The sequence below is a fragment of the Prionailurus viverrinus genome, chromosome D1, assembly GCF_022837055.1.
Source record: "Prionailurus viverrinus isolate Anna chromosome D1, UM_Priviv_1.0, whole genome shotgun sequence".
Lineage (NCBI taxonomy): Eukaryota > Metazoa > Chordata > Mammalia > Carnivora > Felidae > Prionailurus > Prionailurus viverrinus.
In genome coordinates this window covers 55,526,397-55,551,904 of record NC_062570.1, presented here as the reverse complement: position 1 = coordinate 55,551,904, position 25,508 = coordinate 55,526,397, and the positions used below count along the sequence as shown (strand labels likewise).

Sequence of the window (25,508 nt, the reverse complement as noted above, 5' to 3'; positions counted from 1 at the left end):
AGGCTCTGAGCTGTCAGCACAGAGCCCGATGCGGGGCTTGAACCCACAAACCGGGGATCATGACCTGAGCCAAAGTCAGATGCTTAACCAACTGAGCCACCCAGGTGCCCCACTTAGGCAAGAGTTTTTAAAGGCACTTCAGATACCAGTTTATTAACTAATATACTAGCCATTGTTAGTAATCGTGTTGTTTTATTTTTTTAATGTTTATTTATTTTGAGAGACAGAATAGAGCATGTGAGCAGGGGACAGGCAGAGAGAGAGGGAGAGAGAATCCCAGGCAGGCTCCGTGTTGTCAGTGCAGAGCCCTACATGGCAGGGCTCGAACTCACGAACTGTGAGATCATGACCTGAGCCAAAATCGAGTCAGACACCTAGCTGACTGAGCTACCTAGGCACCCCAATCATACTGGTTTTCTATTGCTACTATAACAAAGCACCACAAATTAAGTAGCTTAAAACAATAAAATAAATTTATTATCTTATAGTTCTATAGATTAGAATTCTGACACAAGTCTCACTGAGCTAAAATCAAGGTTGGCAGGTCTGTGTTTTTTTTTTCTGGGGGCTCTAAGAGAGAGTCAGTTTTCTCGTTTTTTCCAATTTACATGGCTCATCGGCCCTTTCTAGCGTTCTGTAGCCTTCCTGGGCACATGGCCACTTTCCTATATCTTCAAAGCTAGAAACTTTACATCTCTGAGCATTTTTCCGTAGTCCCATCTCCCAAAGTTTCCTGCTTTTGAGGACTCAGGTGATTAGGTTGGGCATACTATAATAATCTAGGATAATCTCCTCAATGCAAGGTCCTTAATTTAATCACATTTGTAAGATCATCTTTGGCATTTAAAGTAAAGTGACATATTCATTCATAGGTTTTGGGATTGAGATGCAGACATCTTTGGGAGCCATTATTCTGCCTACCATTCTAATGTAGTTACTACTGTTGCTCATGAATTGCTAAACTAATGTAGTAGCCCATCAGCATCCTCATTGATGCTGAGTGGGACAGGAGAAAGGGGTCCAAAACAATACACTGATAAGGCTAAATAAATAGGATATTCTAGCTCCTGTATGTATATGTGGTACTATAATAAGGCTATATACTAGGTAAGTATTAAATTAGAAAAGGGAATGTGATCAGTTCCCCTTAGGGTAGGTGGGAAACAATTAGAAAAGCTCTTATTAAATACCTTAAGTGACTTCTCATCAGTTTAGGCATAAAGTACAAACTTCTTAGGACACCTCTCCAAAGCTCATTCTTTTAATCACTACGTTCTGCTACCTCTCTAATACAGTGGTGCATTTTGTTTCTAATGTGAATGCTAACTTCACCAGGAAAGTACAAACATGCATACCCTGTAATTGTAGCTGGCATTGTTTTGACACCACCAATAACACCAAAATCTCTAACCTGAGTTCATAATTTTAAGATAATCACACCTTACACCATTAATGCCTTTGATACTTTATAATAATATGCCCTTCTCCTTTTTCATCTATTCGGGGTCCCTTCTTATACATTTTGGTAAATCATGATAGGCTTTGAAAGGAGCTCAGTTGTTCGTGGACCTTTAACTTTCTGTCATGGTAAATAAGCTAACCTACTTCAGAAATCTAATGACTGCATTCTCTATGTACATGAATTTTTTAAAAAAGTTTTTAAGTTTTTAAATTTATTTTGAGAAAGACAGAGAGTGAGAGAGGGGGAAGGACAGAGAGAAAAAAGGAAAGAGAGAGAATCCCAAGCAGGCTCCACACTGTCAGCTCAGAGCCCAATGCAGGACTCGAACCCACAAACCGTGAGATCATGACCTGAGCCAAAACCAAGACTCTTAACCAACTGAGCCACTCAGGTGCCCTTACATGAATTTTTTTAATAGCTTGAGTTAGGGATTAGAAAATAAAATTTATTGATGCCTACTATATGTCGGGTATATGTGAGGTAATCCTCATAGCAACCTTTCAATGATAAACATTGTTGTCTTTATTTTACAGTTGAGATATCTGGGTCTCAAACAGACTTAAGCAACTTGCCAAAATAGATAAGTAATAAGTGATAGACTTGGGATTGTAGTTTAGATCTGATTCCAAAGCTTTATACACTCTTTCCATGGTATGGTCAGTCAAATGGATCAAAATAAATGGGTATTGGAACATATCTGTATTCTGTTGTAACCTTGAAAAACTTTGGTAGCCTGCCAGAATATTTAAATCAAGAGGTTCTAACTCAGTGAAATTCTATTACATGCTTGAGAGACTTGAAACTGTACTGAAGTGCTGTGAATATGAACATCTAATTAGAAGACGGTACATTGACCTTTTTATTCCAATTCCATTACTATTTGACTGCCTCGGTTTTCACTTTAGCCATGGCCATGTGGGGAAACTTGTCCCTGTTGCTTGTTTTTTGGAACGTTCTAGATAATTCCTATAAATGTGAATTTTATTTTAACTTTGATGCCTCAGACTTTTAAGGGAAACATTGTGATGAAATGTTGGCTAACAATCACCCTTACATTAATTGTCTCATTCTCCATGGGATTGAGTCAATTTACATGTCAAGAGCAAAAAAAAAAAAAAAAAAAGAAAAGAAAAAAGAAAAAAAGAAAATGTTTAGATTCCTTTTTTTTTTAAATTTTTTTTTAATGTTTTTATTTATTTTTGAGACAGAGAGAGACAGAGCATGAATGGGGGAGGGGCAGAAAGAGAGGGAGACACAGAATCGGCAGCAGGCTCAGGCTCTGAGCCATCAGCCCAGAGCCCGATGCGGGGCTCGAACTCACGGACCGCAAGATCGTGACCTGAGCTGAAGTCGGATGCTTAACCGACTGAGCCACCCAGGCGCCCCTAGATTCCTTTTAAAGAATCTCCAGAATTTCTAATTTGTATAATTTAAGGATCAATGAACGTTGTTTTGTTTTCGCACATTTCACATTTGTTCCTTTGGCTTGGGCAACTCAACCTCTGTGTTCTTGAATTTCTTATTTGTGCTAGTTGGGATACTATTCAGAAAATATATACCTGTTGACAAATTGTAGCATGTTAGTGGTAAGAACTGGTTAACTGTGCTAAAACTTTGCCAGGGTTCTCCAGCCGGGCATGCCACTTTTAATTCAACCATTTTCTCTTTAAAAGAGATAACTGTTTGAAAATCTGTATGCCTTGGCGGGTTGGTGCTAATCTGGATTCTCTGCCTTTACTGGCCTCATCTTCTACAACTGTCCCGGGTGTACTTGATATTTTATATCAAACGACTTGCTATTTTCAGAACCACCTATATTTTTACATGTCTGCCTTTAACCCTCTTTGTCTGGCAAATTCAGCATGTCTGTCCTTCTGGACTTGGCATAGTATCATTTCCTCTAGAAAGCCTGCCTTTTAAACTTTCCTCAGTCCCTTTTCTGTGCTCCCACTGAATACAATGCGTATCTTTACCACAGCACTTAATACACCATATAGTAATTACCTGTTTGCTTTCTCTCCCTTAATGTTCTGTAGTAGTTAAGGGGGGAAAGTGGCAAAACACGAATTTGGAGGCATTTAGGCAAGAGCCAGATCATGCAGGGCCAGAGTAAAGCATCTGGATTTTATTCTAAAAGCCAGTGGAGGGTTTTTAGTAGGAATGTGACATGATGCTATTTATGCTTTTAAAAGATCATTCCGGATGCTTGGTGGAGAATGGGTTTTTTAAAAATTTTTTTTAACATTTATTTATTATTGAGAGACAGAGACAGAACATGAGCATGGGAGGGGCAGAGAGAGGGGAGACACAGAATCTTAAGCAGGCTCCAGGCTCTGAGCTGTCAGCACAGAGCCCGACGTGGGGCTTGAACTCACAAACTGCGAGATCCTGACCTGAGCCGAAGTCGGATGCTTAACCAACTAAGTCCTCCAGGCGCCCTGAGAATGGTTTTGTAGACAGTAAAAAGTGCAAGCTGGGAAACCAGTTAACAGACTGTTGCAGTGGTCCAAGTGAGAGATGATAGTGGTTAACACTGGGACAGCACCAGTGGACACTGGAGAGAAGTGGATGACTTGGGATGTGTTTTGGAGAGAGTGCCAGTAGGGGTTATTAATGTGTTAAATGTGGGGGTTAAAAAAAAGATTTTCAGTTGACTTCTAGGTTTCTAGTTTATGCAACTGTGTGGAGAGAATATCTTGCATTCCGTTTTGATTATGTTGAGTTTTTAAATGCCTGTGAGACATTAAATGCAGAGTCAGGTAGATGTTAAAATATGTGAGATTGGAGTTCAGGGGAGGGGGTTAGGCATCATTGTCAAAAGTTGGTATTTAAAGCTGTGGGAACTTCGGGGCGCCTGGGTGGCGCAGTCGGTTAAGCGTCCGACTTCAGCCAGGTCACGATCTTGCAGTCCGTGAGTTCGAGCCCCGCGTCAGGCTCTGGGCTGATGGCTCAGAGCCTGGAGCCTGTTTCTGATTCTGTGTCTCCCTCTCTCTCTGCCCTTCCCCCGTTCATGCTCTGTCTTCTCTGTCCCAAAAATAAATAAACGTTGAAAAAAAATTTTTTTTAAGCTGTGGGAACTGAGGGGATCACCTGAGGGAATGAACGTAGAAAGAGAAGATGGCTGAAGATGAATATAAATACCACAAGTTCATCACCCAAAGGCAGAATCTGGCATGTAGACGTGTTTTGATTGGGTTAAATTTAAAATTTAACCATTTTAAAATTAGTTGCCCAGGGGCATCTGGGTGGCTTAGTCAGTCGGTTAAGCACCTGACTTCACCTCAGGTCATGGTCTCACTGCTTGTGAGTTCAAGTCCCGCACTGGGCTCTGTGCTGACAGCTCAGAGCCTGGAGTCTCTTTCGGATTCTGTGTCTCCCTCTCTCTCTGCCCCTCCCCTGCTCGTGTTCTGTCTCTCTCTCAAAAATAAATAAACGTTTAAAAAATTATTTTAAATAAAATTAGTTGTCCATATTTGAAAATTGAGAGAGTTCCCATAGAAATCCAGATCTTTGCCTTCTCTTGAATAATTAGAAGATACAGCATCACTGAGCCTGTATTTCTGCATGGGAGCTGTCAGCGCAGGCTGTTCTCTTCAGACTGGTCTATACATTTGACCACAATCTCTACTGTTCCTTATTGTTCTTCACTTAGCCATTTTACTTAAATGCCTCTCTGGGCATTTGAGTTTACAGCCCCTGATTTAGACCTGAAGGATAGAAGGAGCCAACAAAGGAACCTAGGAAGAAGCAGTCATGAGATAAAAACCAGGAGAATAGGGCATTACAGAAAACTAGAGAGGAAAGTATTTCAGTTACTAACTGCCAGTAAGAGAGTGAGTGAGATGAAGACAGAAAAGTGCTGTTTTAGTGGTGTGAAGAGGTTTGAGGAATCGATGGGGAATAGAGGTAAGGAAATGGAGACAGTTCTTTTGAAAACTCAGGGAAGTGAAGAAGCATAGGTAATGGCGTGGAAAGGTGGCTTTGGAGATACTATGAGAGAATATGTAACAGTCCCTTAGAGAAGTAGATGTTAAAGAGACAGAAGAGAAAGGTGATAATAAGTTGAAGATTTAAGAGAACAGATGATATCTTAGAGCACAAGAGCCTGGTTGGCCTTTACTAGAAGGAGACATGCTGCTTCAGGGAAGGAAGGAGAGCATTGGTCCTGAGGGGGTAACAGTATGGAATATGTTAGATAAAATGAGAATCTTCAGGGTTCACACAGAACCAGAGAATTACCTTAGGCTGAAGATTTAGACTAAATATAGACTTAGATTTATAGATTTATATAGATTTATTTAGACTAAATCATGCACTTTGGAATTTAATCTGTTAAAATCTGATAGTTTTTTAAAAATTTTTTTAATGTTTATTTATTTTTGAGAGAGAGAGAGACAGACACAGAGTGTGAATGAGGGAGGGACAGAGAGAGGGAGACACAGAATTTCAAGCAGTCTCCAGGCTCTGAACTATCAGCACAGAGCCGACATGGGGCCTCTCCTTCTCTTGTTTACATGCAGGCAGATAAGAGAGTGAGGTCCTGGCTTTTCCTCTTCTTAGGAAGACACTAGTACCATCAAGGGGACCTTACCCTCCTGACCTCTTCTCAACTTAATTACCTTCTAAAGTCTCCACACCCAAAGGCTCCACATTTGGGGTTAAAGCTTCAACATATAAATTTGGGAGGTGGGGACACAGACATGCAATTTGTAACAAGTTCCATCAACTGGTGAATGGATGAATAAAATGTAGTGTGTTCACAGAATAGAATATTATTCATCCATGAAAGAAATAAATTATTGATCCATGCTATAATGTGAATGAACCTTGAAAATATGCTCAGTGAAAGAAACCAGATGTAAAAGGCTACATACTGTATGATTCTATTTATATGAAAAGTCCAGAAGAGGCAAATCTATAGGGACAGAAAATACATTAGTGATTATCTAGGACTGAGGAGTGGGGAGAGGTGAGGAGAAATAGGGAGTGACTACTGATAGATAGGAGATTTCTCTTTGGGATGATAAAACTATTCTAAAATTAGGTGATGATGGTTGCACAGTCTGAACATTTAAAAACAGTTGAATTGTGCATTTTAAATTAATTTTATGGCATATGAGTTATATCTTGATAAAGCTGACAAGCGTTAGCAAAAATTAGTTTGCTTTAAGGTGGCAAAATAGAAAATATTGTGTCGAGAAAGGTGATGCTGTTCTATTACATTTCTTTGCTTTCTCAGTAGATTGTTGAAAGGAAGTAAATTGTAGAGATCTCTGAAAATCAGACTTTTAATGCTATATGATAAACAGTACAAGAGAACATTTGAGAAGGTATGGACAAAAAAAGTTCTTGACCAAATCATGATTAAGTAGCCAGTCTACCTTTCAAAATGAATAGTCATCCCTCTACATTAAAAAAAAAAAATGTTTTTAATGTTTGTTTATTTTTGGGAGAGAGAGACGGAGCACGAATGGGACAGGGGCAGAGGGAGAGAGAGGGAGACACAGAATCCTAAGCAGGCTCCAGGCTCTGAGCTGTCAGCACAGAACCCGACTCGGGACTCAAACTCACGAATCACGAGATCATGACCTGAGCTGAAGTCAGACACTTAACCGACTGAACCACCCAGGTGCCTCATCCCTCTGCATTTCATTTTTATTCTTAGTATATTGTATGCCTTTATCTCACAGTTTGTGGGTTCCCCACCCCCCTTCCATTAATTCATCCACCTTTGCACCTTCTAATTTCTCCCTTGGTAAAAAGACCTCAACTATTCTACTTCCTCATTTCTTTAGAATGAGTACAGTAATTGTTTACTTCTGTCATTTCATTTTGAATATTAAAAGATATGTGATAACATATTTAGTGACTTTTTTAAAAAAAGCAATGGTAACAGAACTTGAAATTTTTCTCAAGTGGCTTTGTACAATTTTGTGACACCCCCATTTACCATGTTTGTTGACCATCTTAACCACCCTTAAGGCTCTTAACCATCCTTAAGGCTAACTCCCCTGGTTTCTTTTCTCTGTCTTCCTTTGTAAGTGCCCTTCTTCTGTGCTCTCGTGGTATTCTGCATATCTCTTCATTATATCTCCATCTACTGGCATTTTAGCTGCCTGTCTCTTCCATTAGACTATATGCTTCATTCAGGTCAATGACTGAATCTTATCTTTGTAACTGTAACTGAATTTGGCAAATAGGAGGTGCTCAGTAAGTGCTTGTGGAATTGTTTAATATACCACAGTAGAAACTTTTTTTATCAGGTTTGATAGGGGCTTGTATTTGGTCAGCTAATTTTTAAAACTTCAAAGCATAGAATGATTGAAAAGGCAATATAAACACCTACCTTAAAATTTTATTTTAATTCGAACATATAATTGTATAATCTTTGACAATTATTTGATATACAGTGTGGCCTTTAAATATGGGATCCTAATTAATAGTTCTCCTTAGACTTTCTTGGATTAAAAACAAAAATTTTTAAAAACCTAAAATGAACAGTTTATTTAAAATAGAGGCACTTGGAAAGAACTTTGAGATATAAATACAATCTTTAAATTTTTACTCTTTTTCTCAATCTAACATATCTTACCCACGCTTAATTCAACAGCAGTTTTTATTGGCAACTCTCTTTTATTGAGCCCATTTTAAGCATTTTAAATAGTTTCTGGAGAAACAACGGCTTTCTTTGGAATCATATTTCTGATAACTACATACAGTGGCATTAACAGGTTTGGTAACAGACATAACTGTCTGACTCTTAGTATACAATTCAGCTATTTGGCTGAGCTGGAAGTGCTAGGAAATACTAAAGAGTAGCTAACTAGCTATAAACACTAAAGCTTATCTTAGGAGGTAGACAGTCTCTCCTTTGCTGTCCTGCCTGCCCGCCCCTCCCTTGTGGTGTATTCAGTAAACTTCTATATACATTCAAAAAAAAAAAAAAAAAAAAAACTTATCCTGAGCATTGGGTAGTATATTTTATAGAAAGAATGGAGAATATTGATTAGTCCAATAAGTCCACTTAGTAGAGGGAATTTATGAGAACTTGTCCTGTACTTGGGTTTTTTTTTTCTATATCAAAATTTCATCAATTATAGAGCTTATGCAGAGTCTACTATATCCTGCCATAAGATTTCATAAACTTTGTTCTTAAAACTCAGTGCTTTGCAATGTCATATTACCTTCTCAAGTCACTCTGGCTACCCCCAAAGAATTTCACGCTAATCTTTTTTTTTTGTTTGTTTGTTTTAATTTCAGTGGTAGGAATGGGATCCTGGTGCTTCCACATGACTCTGAAATATGAAATGCAGGTCAGTAATGACAAAATTAACTAAATGCTTATTTCTCTTCACCCAGACACTTCAAATTTGAGGGAAGAATACATTACTAGAGGATGCTGTTGAGACAAGCGACTAAAAGAAAAAAAAGAGATTAAATATCTCTTTTTACTTCAGGCCAGAGGATCCAAATTGACTAAGTGGAATAAAGAGGCGAGCAAATAAATTATTCATAGAGAAAACAAGTGAGAGCAGTATAGCGTTGACTACCTCTGTGCAGGCATGAAGTGTTAGAGAAGGATTGCAGAGTACAGACCCCTGGGTGCATTTTAAAAAGTCAGTTCACCAAGGTAGTATATTCTTAGATGCCTGCATTTCCCATGTCTGTCTTACAGCATCCATTTGAATGGATGGTTCCTCTAGCTAGCAAAGTGTTAGGGCTATGCAGGGATTTTACTGTCCTTGCTCTAAGGAGGCTATATATCTAGTCATAAATCTTTTGACCTCTTTTTTTTTTTTTAATGTTTGTTTATTTTTGAGAAGGAGATAGAGTGCAAGAGGGGGAGGGGAAGAGAGATAGGGAGACACAGAATCCAAAGCAGGCTTCAGGCTCCGAGCTGTCAGCACAGAGCCTGATGTGGGGCTTGAACTCAGGAACCCCGAGATCATGACCCGAGCCGAAGTCAGACGCCTAACTGACTGAGCCACCCAGGTGCCCCAATCTTTTGAGCTCTTTATTCCTCATTAATAACCTAGAAACTTCTGGAACAGCACTGTCCGGTAGAAATATAACATGAGGATATATGTAATTTAAAATTTTCTGGGAGCCACATTAAGAAAAGCCATGTTAAAAAGAAATAGTTGAAATTAATTTTAATAATACATTCATTTAACCCAATATATGCAAATATTATTTCAACATATAATCAGTATAAAAATGTATTAATGAAATGTTTCTTATCTTGAAATAAGGTGTATATCTCAGTTTGGATTAGGTTCATTCAAGCACTCAGTAGCCAGATAAGGCTGGTGGCTGCTGGATTGGACAGTGCTATTCCAGAAGGATTTGTGAATACAACAGTCTATGAATTATTAATTACATCTATATTAAATGTATAAGATAATTTTTTAGGATTGATTCTGATAGTCAACACATATTTATAGTAAGGTGTTCTGTGTGCAGGTTGTGCTTGCTCTGGAGAATACACAATTGAATGAGACACTGATCTGACTTAATTGAGCACAGAACATACTTCTCACACTTTCTAGCAGAAAAACAGACTTAACAAACAATGGCATAATATGAAAATTATTTTTAAAAAGAAGTACAAATCTGTGGCATCACAGTAGAGTTTGGAAGAATGTATAAAAGTCAAAGACATTTAACCAAAATTTGAAAGATTTAGTTAGAACTTTCTAGGTACTGAAAGGATGAAATGACATACCAGACTTCCATCGTGCCATGGAGAGGCGGGGAGTCATTTCATTGTTTGGTATATGTGGCAACAGTGATAAAACGAGCACTTAAAATGTGTTTCGAGAATGGTGAAAAATGGCAGGAATGTTGTTCAAAATATTTAACAGCTATAGGGTAAGAGTTCCAACAGTGAGAATGGTGATACCAGTGAGCAACAGCTGAAATATAGACCCTGAAAATAAGGCTTCGTGTTTGATCGTACTAAAAAATAATTGGAATTTTTCCAGCTCTAGTTATCATGAAGTGCTTTCATATAGAGTATCTTAAATAGTTATTACCATGTTTTATAAATTCCAATACTAGAACTGAAAGAGGCTAATTGATTTGACCAAAATCACCCACAGTTTATAAATGATGTATCTCCTATATATTTATATATACACACACATATATTTCTATATACACATATATACATCCATTCTCTAGGTCTGCCGGCATGGGAGCAGAAGAGCATACCTAACATTCAGATCTGGTTTCTAAAAACCATTCTCCATTTAAAAGGAACGGTGCTGGGGTGGCTGGCTGGCTTAGTTGGTGGAGCACGTGACTCTTGATGTCAGGGTCGTGGATTCGAGCCCCATGTTGGGAATAGGGTTTACTTTAAAAAATAATAATAAAAAATAAAATCTTTAAAAAAATAATAAAAGGAACTAGGGCTGTTCAGAGGGCCGAGGCAGAAAAAAAGGACATTATGAACCTAGAACATCTTTTTATGCTAGAAAGAATGGAAAAGCTAAAAGAATGATGGGCACATGTCAGAAGAACACTGGAAACCAACTTAAAGGGGTTCCCATGGGCCAAATTTGAGACAATTTGAGCATCAAAATAAATATTGATAGTAACAGTTTATAATAGTTACCAAACCCATTGAGCATATAACCCATTGAACAAAATGGGAAATTATGAAGTCATACTAAAATAATAAGCTATATATAATTGAAACAATAAGTGATCATAAGTAAATGAATAAGTTAAAAAATTGATGCTGAATTTACATAGTTTTGAAGTACTTTACCATAAAATAATTATAAAGGGAAAAAGTAACTTTACAGTGAAGGAGCAGTGAACAACCTTAGTCAAATAGAGTGAGTATCTTCAGTGATGGGACAAATCAAAGTTGTGTGCCACCTGACAAGATACAGTGGCAAGAACATAGCATCACTTCTCTGATATTCTTGCCAAAGATGCATGATCTGAATCTAGTCATATGGAAACATCAGGCAAAATCAAATTGAGTGACATTCTATAAAATAACTGGCATGTAATCTTCAAAAGTATCCATGGTCATAAAATTAAAAGACTGAAGAACTGTTTGAAATTGAAGAACACCAAAAAGACATGACCACTACATATAGTGTGTGATTCTGGACTGGATGGTGGGTGTGTGTGTGTGTGTGTGTGTTTACATTTATGATATTGGGACACTTAGAAAAACTTGGATGAAGTCTGAGGATTACGTGGTAGTAATAAATTAATATTAATTTCCTGATTTTGTTGATAGTATTGTGGATATGTAGATGAATCTTTTTTTTTAAAGATTTAATGCACATTCCATAAAGTTCACCATTTTAAAGTATATAAGTTAATTGCTTTAAGTATATTCACAAAATTGTGATGCCATCACCACTAATTCCAAACACTTTCATCATCCCAAAGAGAAACCCCATGCCCATTAGCCATCTCTTCTCATTACTCTCTGTCTCTGTAGATTGGCCTATTCCGGACATGTCATTGCAATGGATCATACAGTGTGTGACCTTTCATGTCTGGCTTCTTTGACTCAGGGTGAATAATACTACATTATATGGGTATACCACATTTTGTTTCTCATTTGTCAATGAATGGACTTTGGGCTGTTTCCACTTTTTGGGTTTGATACATAATGTTGCTGTGAACATTTGTGTGCAAGATTTTATGTGGATATATGTTTTCAATTCTCTTAGATATTTATTTATTAGAAATGGAATTGCTATGGGGCGCCTGGGTGGCTCGGTCTGTTGAGCGTCCGGCTTCGGCTCAGGTCATGATCTCACGGTTTGTGAGTTCGGGCCCCGCGCCGGGCTCTGTGCTGGCAGCTCAGAGCCTGGAGCCTGCTTCTGATTCTGTCTCCCTCTCTCTCTGCCCCTCCCCCACTCATGCTCTGTCTCTCTCTGTCTCAGAAATAAATAAACATAAAAAAAAAAAGAAATGGAATTGCTAGGTCACATGGTAATTCTGTTTTTAACCTTTTGAAGAGCTACTAGACTATTTTTCAAAGTGGCTGTGCCCTTTTACATTCCCACCAGCAATTTCAGCAATTTCTCCATATTCGTCCTTCCTTTTGAGTATAGCCATCCTGCTGGTTATGAAATGATATCTCATTGTGGTTTTGATTTGCATTTTCCAGTGATGTTGAACGTTTTTTCATGTGCTTATTACCCATTTGTATATCTTCACAGGAAAAATATCTATTCAGATCCTTTACCCATTCTTAAATTGTGTTATTTGCCTTTTTATCATTGAGTTTTAAGAGTACATATCTTGGGTATTAGACCCTTATTGAATACATAGTTTGTGAATATCTTCTTCCATTCTGTGGGTTGTTTTTTCATTTTCTTAATAGCATCCTTTGAAGCAAACAGGTTTTGATTTTTTTCTTAGGTTGCCTGTGCTTTTAATATCGTATCTAAGAAACCATTGCTTAATCCAAGGTCATGAAGATTTATACCTGTGTTTTCTTCTAAGAGCTTAATAGTTTTAGCTCTTACATTTAGGTCTTTGGTCCATTTTTTAAAATTCCAGTATAATTAACATAAAATATTATATTAGTTGCAGGTGTACAGTATAGTGATTGAACAATTCTGTATGGTATTCATTGCTCATCATGACAAATGTACTCTTAATCCCCTTCACCTATTTCACCCAAATTTCACTCACCTCCCTCTGACAACCACCAGTTTGTTTTCTATATTTAAGAATCTCTTTTTGTTTGTCTCATTTTTTCTTTGGTTTGTTTCTTAAATATACACGTGAGTAAAATCATATGGTATTTTTCTTTGATTTATTTCACTTAGCATTATATCCTCTAGATCCATTCATGTTGTTGCAAATGGCAAGATTTCATTCTCTTTTATGACTGAGTAACATTCCACTGTACATATTTACCACATCTTATTACCGCTCATCTATGGATGGATACTTGGATTGCTTCCGTATCTTTGTTATTGTAAATAATGCCACAATAAACATAGGGGTGCATATATCTTTTCAAATTAATGTTTTTTTTTTTTCCTTTGGGCCAATACCCAGCAGTGGAACTACTGGATCATATGGTAATTCTGTTTTTAATTTTTTTGAGAAGCCTCCATACTGTTTTCCACAGCGGCTGTACCAGTCTGTATTCCCACCAACAGTGCACAAGGGTTCCTTTTTCTCCACATCCTCACCAACACTTGTTTCTTGTGTTTTTGACTTTAGCCGTTCTGACAGATATGAGATGATATCTCATTGTGGTTTTGATTTGCATTTACCTGATGATGAGTAATGTTGAGCATCTCTTCATGTGTCTGTTGGCCATCTGTATATCTTCTTTGGAGAAATGTCTGTTCATGTCCACTACCCATTTTCTAATTGGATTGTTGTTTTGGTGTTGAGTTAATATACTTTTGATACTAACCCTTTACAAGATATATCATTTGCAAATATCTTCTCCCATCCAGTAGGTTATCTTTTAGTTTTGTTGGTTGTTTCCTTAGCTGTGCAGAAGCTTTTTGTTTTGATGAAGTCCCAATAGTTTATTTTTGCTTTTATTTCCCTTGCCTTAGGGGACATATCTAGAAAAATGTTGCTATGGCTGATACTGCCTGTGTTCTCTTCTAGGATTTTTATGGTTTCAGGTTCCACATTCAGTTGTTTAATCCATTTTGAGTTTATTTTTGTGTATGATATAGGAAGTGGTCCAGTTTGATTTTTTTTTTTTTTTTTTTGCATGTAGTTGTCCAGTTTTCCCAGCACCAGTTGGAAGAGATTGTCTTTTTTCCCATTGTAGATTCTTGTCTCCTTTGTCATAGATTAATCGACTGTATGATCCTGGGTTTATTTCTGGGCTCTCTATTCTGTACCATTGATCTGTGTGTCTTTTGGGGGGAAGGGGGCAGTACCATACTGTTTTGATTACTACAGCTTCATAGCATATCTTGAAATCTGGAATTGTGATGCCTCCAGTTTTGTTCTTTTTTTTTTTTTTTTCAAGATTGCTTTGGCCATTCAGGGTCTTTTGTGGTTCCATACAAATTTTAGGATTATTTGTTCTAGTTCTGTGAAAACTGCTATTGCTATTTTGATAGAGATTGCATTAAATCTATAGATCACTTTGGGTGATCTTTGGGTAGTATGGGTAGTATGGACATTTTAATAGCATTTGTTCTCCTGATTCTTTAATCCATTTTAAGTTCATTTTTTTTATATGGTGTGAGGTCAAGGTGTAGCTTCATTCTTTTACACGTGGATATCCAGTTGCCCCAGAATCATTTGTTGAAAAGACTATTCTTTTGACATTGAATTTTCTTGGCACCCCTGCCTAAAATCAAACAATCATAAATGTATGAATTTATTTCTTGACTCTCAGTTTAACTCTCAGTTCTGTTCCATTGGTCTGTGTCTGTACTTGTACTAGTATCACACAGCCTTGATTACTATAGATTTGTAAATTTTGAAATCAGGAGCTGTGAGTCCTCCAAATTTGTTGTTGTTCTTCTTCTTCCTCTTTGGGGAGAGAGAGAGAGACCATGCACGTGCACAAGTGCACAAGTGCACAGGCAGGGGGTGAAGGGCAGAGGGGGAGAGAGAATCTTAAGCAGGTTCCATGCTCAGCATGTAGCCTGACACAGGGCTTGATCCCATAACCCTGGGATCACAACGCAAGCCAAACTCAAGAGTTGGATGCTCAACTAACCGAGCCACCCAGGTGCCCCTGTTCTTGTTTTTAAAAACTGTTTAAACTATTCTGGGTCCCTTGCATTTCCATGTGAATTTTAGGACCAGATTATCAATTTCTGCAAAAATTAGCTGGGACTTTGAAAGGGATTCCATTGAATTCACAGATCACTTTGGAGAGTATTGCTTTCTTTAATAGTGTCTTCTAATCCTTGAACATAGGATGTCTTCCCATTTATTTAAGTCTTTAATTTCTTTCAGTGATATTTTATAGTTAGTGTGTAAGTCTTGACTTCTTTTGTTAAATGTATTCATTCATAAGTAATGTATTTTTTGGTGCTATTGTAAATAGAATTTTCTTAATTTCATTTTTATTTCTCATGCTAATTTATAGAAATAACAATGATTTTTGCATATTTTTGTATCCCGCAGCACTGCTGAACCTTTTTTTTTTTTTTTTTTTACCTCTAGTAGTTTTTTGTGTATGCATATGTGGATTTGTTAGGGTTTCCTGAATACAAGATCGTGTCATATGCAAATACAGTTTTATATCTTACTTATCAATTGGATGCCTTTTACTTATTTTTCTTGCCTAATTGCCCTGAATAGAACTTCTAGTACACTGTTGAATAGAAGTGGAAAGAGCAGACATCCTTGTTTTGCTCCTGATCTTAGGAAGAAAGCTTTTAGTTTTTCATCATTAGTTATAATGTTGGCTGGGGTTTTGTGTGAATGCTCTTTATTAGGCTGAGGGAGTTCCCATTCTATTCCTAGTTTGCTGAGTGTTTTTATCATGAAAAGATGTTGGCATTTTCAAATATTTTTTTTCTGAATCTCTTGAGATGACCATGTGGTTTTTCTCCTTTATTATGTTAGTATAGTCTAGTACATTGATTGATTCTCCTATGTTGAACCAATCTTGCATTCCTGTGATAAATTTCATTTGGTCAAGGCATATAATCCAAGCGAATATCTTTGTAAGAAATATACATACACTAAAGTACTTGGGAGTAATGGAACCTCATGTCAGCAACTTATTCAAATGGTTCAGAGAGAGTAAAGTTCTTTGTACTTCCCTTCAAACTTTTCTGTACCTTGAAGTTGTTTTAATTTTTTTTTTAAAGAAAAACATTGTACATGTTCTTTGACCCAGTAATTGTACTCCTACATATACGTATACATCCTAAAAAAGTAATCAAAGATAGGGAAAAGATGTTTTACAAGTGTGTTACACATGTGACAGTGTTACACATGATACAGTTTTTATTTTTTTTTTTTTAATTTTTTTTCAACGTTTATTTATTTTTGGGACAGAGAGAGACAGAGCATGAACGGGGGAGGGGCAGAGAGAGAGGGAGACACAGAATCGGAAACAGGCTCCAGGCTCTGAGCCATCAGCCCAGAGCCTGACGCGAGGCTCGAACTCACGGACCGTGAGATCGTGACCTGGCTGAAGTCGGACGCTTAACCGACTGCGCCACCCAGGCGCTCCCATGATACAGTTTTTAAATGATCTAAATGTTTAACAAAAAGGAGACTGTTACATATACTATGATATAACTATGTGTTGAAGTGTACTATAGCCATTTAAAATAATATTTTGATGGGCGCCTGGCTGGCTCAGTCCGTAGAGCATGTGACTCTTGATCTCAGGGTGTGAGTTCAAGCTGTACATTGGGCATAAAGGTTACTTAAAAAAAATAAAATAAAGAAAAAATGATCTCTGTTTGAGTGTCTTTTTTTTTTTAATGTTTCTTCATTTATTTTGAGGGAGAGAGAGCGTGGGCACGCGGGGTTTGGGGCAGAGAGAAAGAGGGAGAGAGAATCCTATGCAGTCTCCATGCTGTCAACCCAGAGCCCATGTGGGGCTCAATCTCACAAACTGTGAGATCATGACCTGAGCTGAAATCAAGAGTCAGATGCTTAACCAACTGAGCCACACAGGTGCCCCTCTGATTGAATATCTTTAAAAATTAAATAAATAAATAATATTTTGAAGACCAGTAAAATGGGAAACTGTCATAAAGACAAAACTTTGTGTAATGTAAAATCAATCTTATAAACAATAGAAAAAAGACTGGAAGGAAGTACATTTTGCTTCATTTCTTTTCCCTTTTTACAAAGTTTGTAATCTGTGGCCCAAAATTACAGTAACTCCCACCTACCCATATAAATATTCTCAATATTGCCCCTTGCTTCCTGAGCAGTATTCAACCCAGATCAAGCTAAGTTATCTGCATATCCTGTGCCTGAACTGAGTAACTAAACATTGCTCATAGAAATTATATCCCTTTGTTAAATTATCTCACTTTTAAATTATTTTTTTTAATGTTTATTCATTTTTGAGAGAGAGAGAGAGAGAGAGAGAGAGAGAGAGAGAGAGAGAGACGTGAGCAGGGGAGGGGCAGAGAGAGAGGGAGACACAGAATCCAAAGCAGGCTCCAGGCTGTGAGCTGTCAGCACAGAGCCTGACACGGGGCTCGAACTCACAGACCGTCATATTACGACCTGAGCCAAAGTCAGTGCTTAAGCGAGTGAGCCACCCAGCCACCCCCTCACTTTTAAATTATTGAACGAAAACTCAAATAGCCGCTCAGTGCCATAAGACAGTACCATTACATTTCCCTGACAATTTCCATTTGTGTTCTTCAGAACTGTTATTTCATACTTGTCCCTCTTTCTTTTTTGGATTTCTTTTTATATCTTTTTTGCCTCGTTTCCCTTTCTCCTCACTAATATCTTCAATATTTCACCAAAAATATAGAAGAAATCAGTAAGAAACATCCTCATGTTTCTACCACTATCATCTTCCTCCTGTTTTTGTGGGAGAAATGTTCCAACTCCTATCAAAGGCCAGTCTCCCCTCCCACCTCCTCAAAGACTCATGCCTGCAGTTATAAACTCCATCCCAGTCTCTGGCTCCACCATGGTCTTTAGAAAGTCACTACACTGGTTCACTGCCATCTGCATACAAACATACTCAAATAACTCCCGTCTTTTAAAAATTACTCCTCCCTTGACCCTGTGTCCAGCCCCAGCTGTTGAATCATGTTTTGGCTCCCTTTCAAATCAAAACCACTCGAGTGTCTTTGCTCTCTCTACACTTACCTCCCTCTGTTTTCCTCTTATTACAGTTAGGTATTTTCTTCCCTTCATTTCACAGAAACTGCTATTGTCAAGGTCACCAGTCACCTTCATCTTGCCAAATCCAGTAGATACATTTCTATCTTATTATTTGACCTCTCTATAGCATTCTACACGATATTTGCTTTTTTCTTTGTGAAATACTTGTCTTGACTTTCCAGTTTTCCTTTAGGTAAAAGGAAACTCCCTTATTCTTTTTCCTTACCTCACTGGACATCGTGTAAGCTATCACCATCTTATTTCTTGGCTACTGCAGTAGTCAACAGTTGCCCCTCCAACCATCCAAGGTAGTCTTTAACATTTTAGATCATACCATTCTTCTGCTTAAAGCTCTCCAAGACATCCCTTTGCACTTCAGGTGAAATTTCAGTTCTCTACTATGGCCTGCATGATCTGGCCCTGGTCTAGTTCTCTAACTTCAGTTTTTACTGTTCCTCTGCGTTGTTTACTGCACTCCAGCCATACTGGCCTTACTGTTCTTCAGACACTGCCTCATGGCCTTTGTGATTGCTGTTTCCTCTGCTGCAAAACTTTTCTCTCATATCTTTGCATGTCTGCTTCCTTCTGGCTCCTCAGTGCAAATGTTACCTACTCAGATATGCCTTTTATAACCACTTTATGTAGAGCAGTCCTTTCCACAAGTGACATTTACTTTTTTCATAGCACTTATCACCATTTGAATTTACCTTATTTGTAGTCTTCAACTAGAATGTAAACTTCTTGACAGCAGAGATTTCACTTATCTTAAATACCACTGGACTTTAGCATATAGACTAGTGCTGGCACATGGCATGTGCCCAATAAATATGTAAATGGAAGGGAGGAAGGGAATGAGGAAGGAAGGAAGGAAGGAAGGAAGGAAGGAAGGAAGGACGGACATTTAACCACATGAGTGAATAACTAAAGAGATGCATTGAAGTATTAAATAGTAGTTATCCCTGGATTATGTATGGGATTATAGAGAATTATATTTCATTTGTGTGTTTTCCAGATTTCCTATAATGAGCATAAAATACTTTTGCAATAAAGAAAATACATGTTTATGCTTGTTTTAAAAGAAAAGAGACTTTAAAAGATTCCAAAGGTGCTTTGGAGGAATAGTAATGATAATAAGCCAATCTGAATACCCTTCATCCTAAAGCAGACTACCTCCTGTTCTTGGAAGGGGGGGTGGAGGTATTTAATTCAGTTTTGAGTTTTATTTATGTGGCGGATTATTGTATTTTCCAAAGATGTTAACACCAGTATATCTCATCTCACCCGCTGTTATTACAATGTGACATCGACTCTCTTCAAGAGGTAGGATCTCTGATCCTTGACCTTGAATCTGGGCAGGACTGTTACTATGGTGGACAGGAAGCTATATGACTTCCAAGGGTGAGTCACAAAAGGCGAAGAACTTCTTCCTCATCCTCCTGGGATGCTTACCCTAGGAACCCAGCACCTTGTGGTAAGGAAGCCAGTCAGCCATGTGGAAAGGCCATGTATAGATGTTGCTGCCACAGCCTCACCTGAAGTCCCCAGACTGCAGCCAGCATCAACTGCCCAAAATTTGAGTGTGTGAATCTTTAGATGATTCCAGCCCTCAGCCTTTGAGCTGTCCCAGCTGACATTGAGTGAAGGAGAGATGAACTTCTCCCTCCCACGTCGGCTCAAAATGCATACTAATCAGCAAAGTAAATATTAGTATTTTAAGCCACTGAGTTTTAAGGTGGTTTGCTATACAATAACAGGTAGCCAGAACAATTTACAAAACATACCTAGTCTAATTCCATGCATACAGCAACCTCTGACATTCCCTTAAGCACATGTTTTCTAAGAACTAGATAAGTTTTAAAATCTCTAGAATCATTCCTGTTGTCCATTCATGCTATTCCTAAAATAGTAACCCTGGAAGGTAGTGTGTGTCTATCACATATATAAAGAAACAACTGGGGCGCCTGGGTGGCTCAGTTGGTTAAGCGTTCAGCTTCGGCTCAGGTCATGATCTCACAGTTAGTGGGTTTGAGCCCCATGTTGGGCTCTGTGCTGACAGCTCAGAGCCTGGATCCTGCTTCAGATTCTGTGTCTCCCTCTCTCTCTCTGCCCCTCCCCCGCTCACATTTTATCTCTCTCTCTCTCTCAAAAATAAACAATCCTTTAAAAAATGTAATAAAAACAAAGAAACAAACAGCTGCATGAATGTGCTGAGACAAGGTGAGACTAAGAATCTGAGCGAAGGAAGAAGTAGGCTCTCCTACTGTGTGCTGAATAGATCATGACAATATTCAATTCTGAGGACTGACCTGGCTTGTGTTCAAATGCAAAATACCAGAATGGTGAAAGAACTAAAAATATAGGGGCACCTGGGTGGCTCAGTTGGTTAATGTGTAACTCTTGATATTGGCTCAGGTCATGATCTCATGGTTGTGAGATTATGCTGACAGCGTAGAGCCTGCTTGGGATTCTCTCTCTCTGCCCCTCCCCTATTTGTGCCCCCCCCCCCCCCGACCTTCTCTCTCTCCCTCTCTCTTAATAAATAAATAGAATTTAAAAAAATAGAACTAAAAATCTAGTCCTGATGCTTGAGGAGAAGGAACTGAGAATATTTAGCCTGAAGAAGAGAAGACATGCCCAGTTCCCCCAACTCAGCTGTACATAGCAGATTCTCTCAGTTCTCTGCATTTTTCATGTCTGGCCCTGTTGCACTTCCTTCTCTCCCATGGACAATTCCTGTTCGTCCTTTAAAGTCTCAGCCAAAGCAGCAGCTCCTCTAGGCGGCCTTCCACAGCCCCAGGGTAGGATATGTACCCTTCATATGTTCTTTCACAGCACTCTGTGCTTCTCTGTTACTTCCCTTATCTGTTGTCTCATAAATATATTTATGTGTTTTTCTTCTCTATCATAATGTGAGTTACCCAAGAGCAGGAACTGTCTCTGTTGACCTTGGTATATCCCCTACATGAATGTTTTATGAATCAGTGTTTGAAGGGTTGACATGTTGAAAAGGATTAGATTTATTCTTTGTGGTTCTAGTGGGGTTAAAGATAAAGAGACACCTTGGTCAACATAGAGAAAAATTTCTGAGCCAGTAGATGATAAGAGCTGCCTTCGGAGATCTTGACTTCTCTGTCCTTATGCCCAAGCAGAAGCTGGACAAACATTTTCATTAGTTCAAAAATTGGTACCTGGGCAACAGATATGCATAGGTAAAAATGATATAGTCCTTTCCTCAAGGAATCTGTGGTCTAGTAGTGAAGGTAATATGCTAGTGAGTGCAGTGGTAAAGGGGCATACAGGATACTATGGAAATGGAAAGAGAAATTTTTTAGGGGAAGTAGGTCAGCAAAGGGGTTTCACGCAAATGACTCAGACACATGTTTGAGTTGCATGTTCAAGGATGGGTAGGAATTTGCCAGGCCATCTAGAACCCACAGAGTTGAGTTTGTCTGGCATCTCGGGGCACTGCAATTAATACACTGTAGCCATGGATGGAGTGGGAATATGTGGTAATGACGGCCATAGTGCTGCCAGTAACAATAGCTAACATTTGTTGCATTGTTGAGCACCTGCTCTGGGCAGCCTTGAACTAAATGGTAAGAGATGTGTTTTGGGAAACTAACCAGAGGCCAAATCTAAGCCTCTTGAACTTTATCCCCTATAAGCCATTAATAGATTTGGAGAAGAGGTGGGACACACTTTGATTTGTGTATCAACTTAATTGTTGGTAAGATTGTTACCAAGTTAACAGCATTGGAATGGACCAGATAGCCTTTGAACCTGAGATTGTAGATTCTGTGCTTTATCATTACTATGATACTACTTTACCAACTTTGGGGACAGATTGGACAGATGCCTTATTTCTTGCCCCTTTTGTTCTACAAAGGTGTGGTTTTATGTGCTTGCCTATCTGTGCAGAAATGATACATGACCCAATTCCCCAATGATTTAGGAAGGAAGAATCATCAGTATTAAAGGGCTTTTTTAAACAGCGTCCCTATCTCTCTAATTTAAATACAAAATGATTGTGAATATTCCTTGAAGATTCCCTGTCTTGTCTCCTTTCAGGATAAATTTGGCTCAACTATGGTAGGCCATCATTTTTTTTTTTTAATTTTTTTTTCAACGTTTATTTATTTTTGGGACAGAGAGAGACAGAGCATGAACGGGGGAGGGGCAGAGAGAGAGAGGGAGACACAGAATCGGAAACAGGCTCCAGGCTCTGAGCCATCAGCCCAGAGCCTGACGCGGGGCTCGAACTCACGGACCGCGAGATCGTGACCTGGTTGAAGTCGGACGCTTAACCGACTGCGCCACCCAGGCGCCCCGGTAGGCCATCATTTTTTATGCACAGTCACTGAAGCAACATAAGAAATGATAGAGTTGTACTTCACGCATATGTGGAATTTAAGATACAAAACAGATGAACATAAGGGAAGGGAAGCAAAAGTAATATAAAAACAGGGAGGGAGGGGCGCCTGGGTGGCGCAGTCGGTTAAGCGTCCGACTTCAGCCAGGTCACGATCTCGCCGTCCGGGAGTTCGAGCCCCGCGTCAGGCTCTGGGCTGATGGCTCGGAGCCTGGAGCCTGTTTCCAATTCTGTGTCTCCCTCTCTCTCTGCCCCTCCCCCATTCATGCTCTGTCTCTCTCTGTCCCAAAAATAAATAAACGTTAAAAAAAAAAATTAAAAAAAAAAAAAAACAGGGAGGGAGACAAAACATAAGAGACTGTTAAATATAAAGAACAAACAGTTGCTGAAGGGGTTGTGGGCAAGGGGATGGGCTAAATGGGTAAGGGGCATTAAGGAAGACACTTGTTGGGATGAACACTGGGTGTTATACATAGGGGATGAGTCAGTGGAATTTATTCCTGAAATTGTTATTGTACTATAGGCTAACTAACTTGGATGTAAATTTAAAAATTAAAATTAAAAAAAAGAAATGAGAGTGTTGCCACTGAGCTGACCCTGGTGGTCAGTGAACAATTTCACCAGCTTGTTATAGCTGTAAGAGAAATTGGAGGCCTAGTCTTTACTTCTGCCTACACTGGGCACAAGCAGATATTGACAGTTCTGTCTTACTCTCTTAAGAACAATTTGGAGCTTGGATGGTATTTTCTTTAGATTTATTATTGCCAGGTGGCTCTTGGGCTCCAGTTCCAATTCTACTACCACTTTGCTGGCTGTTTGAGCATAGATATACCACTTAATTTTGCTGAGCTTTTGTTTCTTCATCTATCTAATGGATTTAATAATACCTATAGGAGTATTGTGAGGATCAATTGATGGGCATTTGTGAAAGTGTCATCATAGGATCTGGTAAATAAGTGTTTCATAAGTAATAGTTTCCTTCCTTTTTCTTTAGCTAGTCAGAGTGCCTGAAACCACCATTATGGATTCATTGTTAGTGATTCATTCCTTTGAGTACTATTATGTGTGCCTCAGTGAAGGGTAATATTGTAAGCTATGACTAACTCCTTTCTCAGGATTAATGTGTCACATACTTTTGGCGACTAGCCAAAAGCAATGCATTTGGGACTGGGTTTGAGAAAAACATTAGAGGAGGAGTAGAGACACTAGTAGAGGACTTCAAATGAAAAGTGGAAAGTACCAAAGAATAATTTAGAATCATAGAATTTTAATATTAGAAGAGATTTTTAGGTATTCTCTACTGAGCATATATGATTGATAGTGGAAAAAAATAGATGCTAGTATAAAAAAAGTACTCATCTTCTTCTCATAAGTAAAAAAAAATAAATTTCTCATACTTATCCTAGAAAACAAAACCAAAGAAAAATGTTTGTTCATCTATAATTCTCCTTATAATACAAAAACAAAAATAGCTTACATGCTATTGTAAATAATACATGTTCTGGTTATAAATATTACCCTTCTCGGGGCCTGGGTGGCGCAGTCGGTTAAGCGTCCGACTTCAGCCAGGTCACGATCTCGCGGTCCGTGAGTTCGAGCCCCGCGTCAGGCTCTGGGCTGATAGCTCAGAGCCTGGAGCCTGTTTCCGATTCTGTGTCTCCCTCTCTCTCTGCCCCTCCCCCGTTCATGCTCTGTCTCTCTCTGTCCCAAAAATAAATAAACGTTGAAAAAAAAATTTAAAAAAAAATAAATATTACCCTTCTTTCTCCTTTGCTCCCTATCTCAATGAATGGAAACACCTTACACTGAAAGCCCAAGCTAAAAACCTGTGATTCATCTTTAATTTCTTCTGCTTTCTCACTACTGGAAACACTGAAAGCTCTTGATTCAACTTCCAGAGTAGCTCTCAAATACATCTACCTCTAGCTGTCTGCACAGCCACGACCTTAATCCATCATCCCCAGTCCTCATTTCTGTAACTGTTTCCTAATTGGTGTCCCTGCCTCCCCCATCCATTTGTCATACCAGAAGACAAATACTGTTCCTACAAACAAAACTAATTGTTTCCATTCTTTGAGCAGTGTTTGCTAGGCTTTGTACAAGTGTTAGAAATGAGATGTGTAAAATATAGTCCCTGGTCTCCAGAAGGCATGTCACTTTTTAAACATCTTTAATACTTGCCATAAGTCAGGCTCACAGGCTGTGATCTGGCCTCTGCCTACCTCTTCAGACTCCTCTTCAGACACACACCCCACGCTATCCTGGAACTCTGTGTTCTTTACCAATCATAATTTTGCTACTTATGGTTTTGAAATAGGACTTTCATATTTGTGTTACCCAGATTTTAAAATCCATGCCCTAATCACCACCGCCACGTACCAGATAGCTCCTAGCCCCTAGAGCCTGCTGAAATTATTCAAATTAGCCAATGCTAAGCCTGCTTACCCTCCCTTACTTTGCCTTTCTCTGGGAAACCACAATAAGGGTTGTCGTCTATGCTTCCCCCTTGCTCATTGTGCCTCCTGACTGATGGTGGTGCTTTCCTTTGTGGCCCTGCTTGGCGTGGCATGCCTCCTCTTAGGAACTGTGAATAACAAACTGTCTTTTCCGTGGCAGTCATCTCCTGATCTGTTGGCCTCACCATACCTGAAAAATAATAAAACCTATATTTTAAACACACTACCACCACCACTATAGAGTGAATTGTGTTCCCTCGTATGTTGAATCTCTAGAACCGTGTGTGACAATATTTGGAGATGGGACCTTAAGATGGTCATTTGGTTTAGATGAGGTTATGAGGATGGGGTTTTCATGATGGGATTAGTGTCCTTCTAAGAAGAGACCAGAGAACTTGCTCTCTGTTACCCTTTCCCATGTGAGGTT

The 25,508-nt window shown here is 38.7% G+C and overlaps 1 protein-coding gene across 5 annotated transcripts in view; it reads left to right on the top strand.

The window, feature by feature from the left end:
- ACER3 (alkaline ceramidase 3) overlaps positions 1-25,508 on the top strand; it is a 190,226-nt gene that overhangs the window by 96,647 nt on the left and 68,071 nt on the right. For 4 of the 5 annotated variants that reach the window (XR_007156241.1, XR_007156240.1, XM_047877779.1 and 1 more), the window contains exon 3: positions 8,723-8,775. The exons of the other annotated variant lie outside the window; for it this stretch is intronic. Coding sequence is in view for 2 of the 4 variants with exons in the window: in XM_047877779.1 (XP_047733735.1) it covers positions 8,723-8,775 (53 nt within the window). In the remaining 2 variants the exon portion in view is untranslated. The remainder of the gene's footprint in view (positions 1-8,722; positions 8,776-25,508) is intronic. 5 annotated transcript variants of the gene reach the window in all.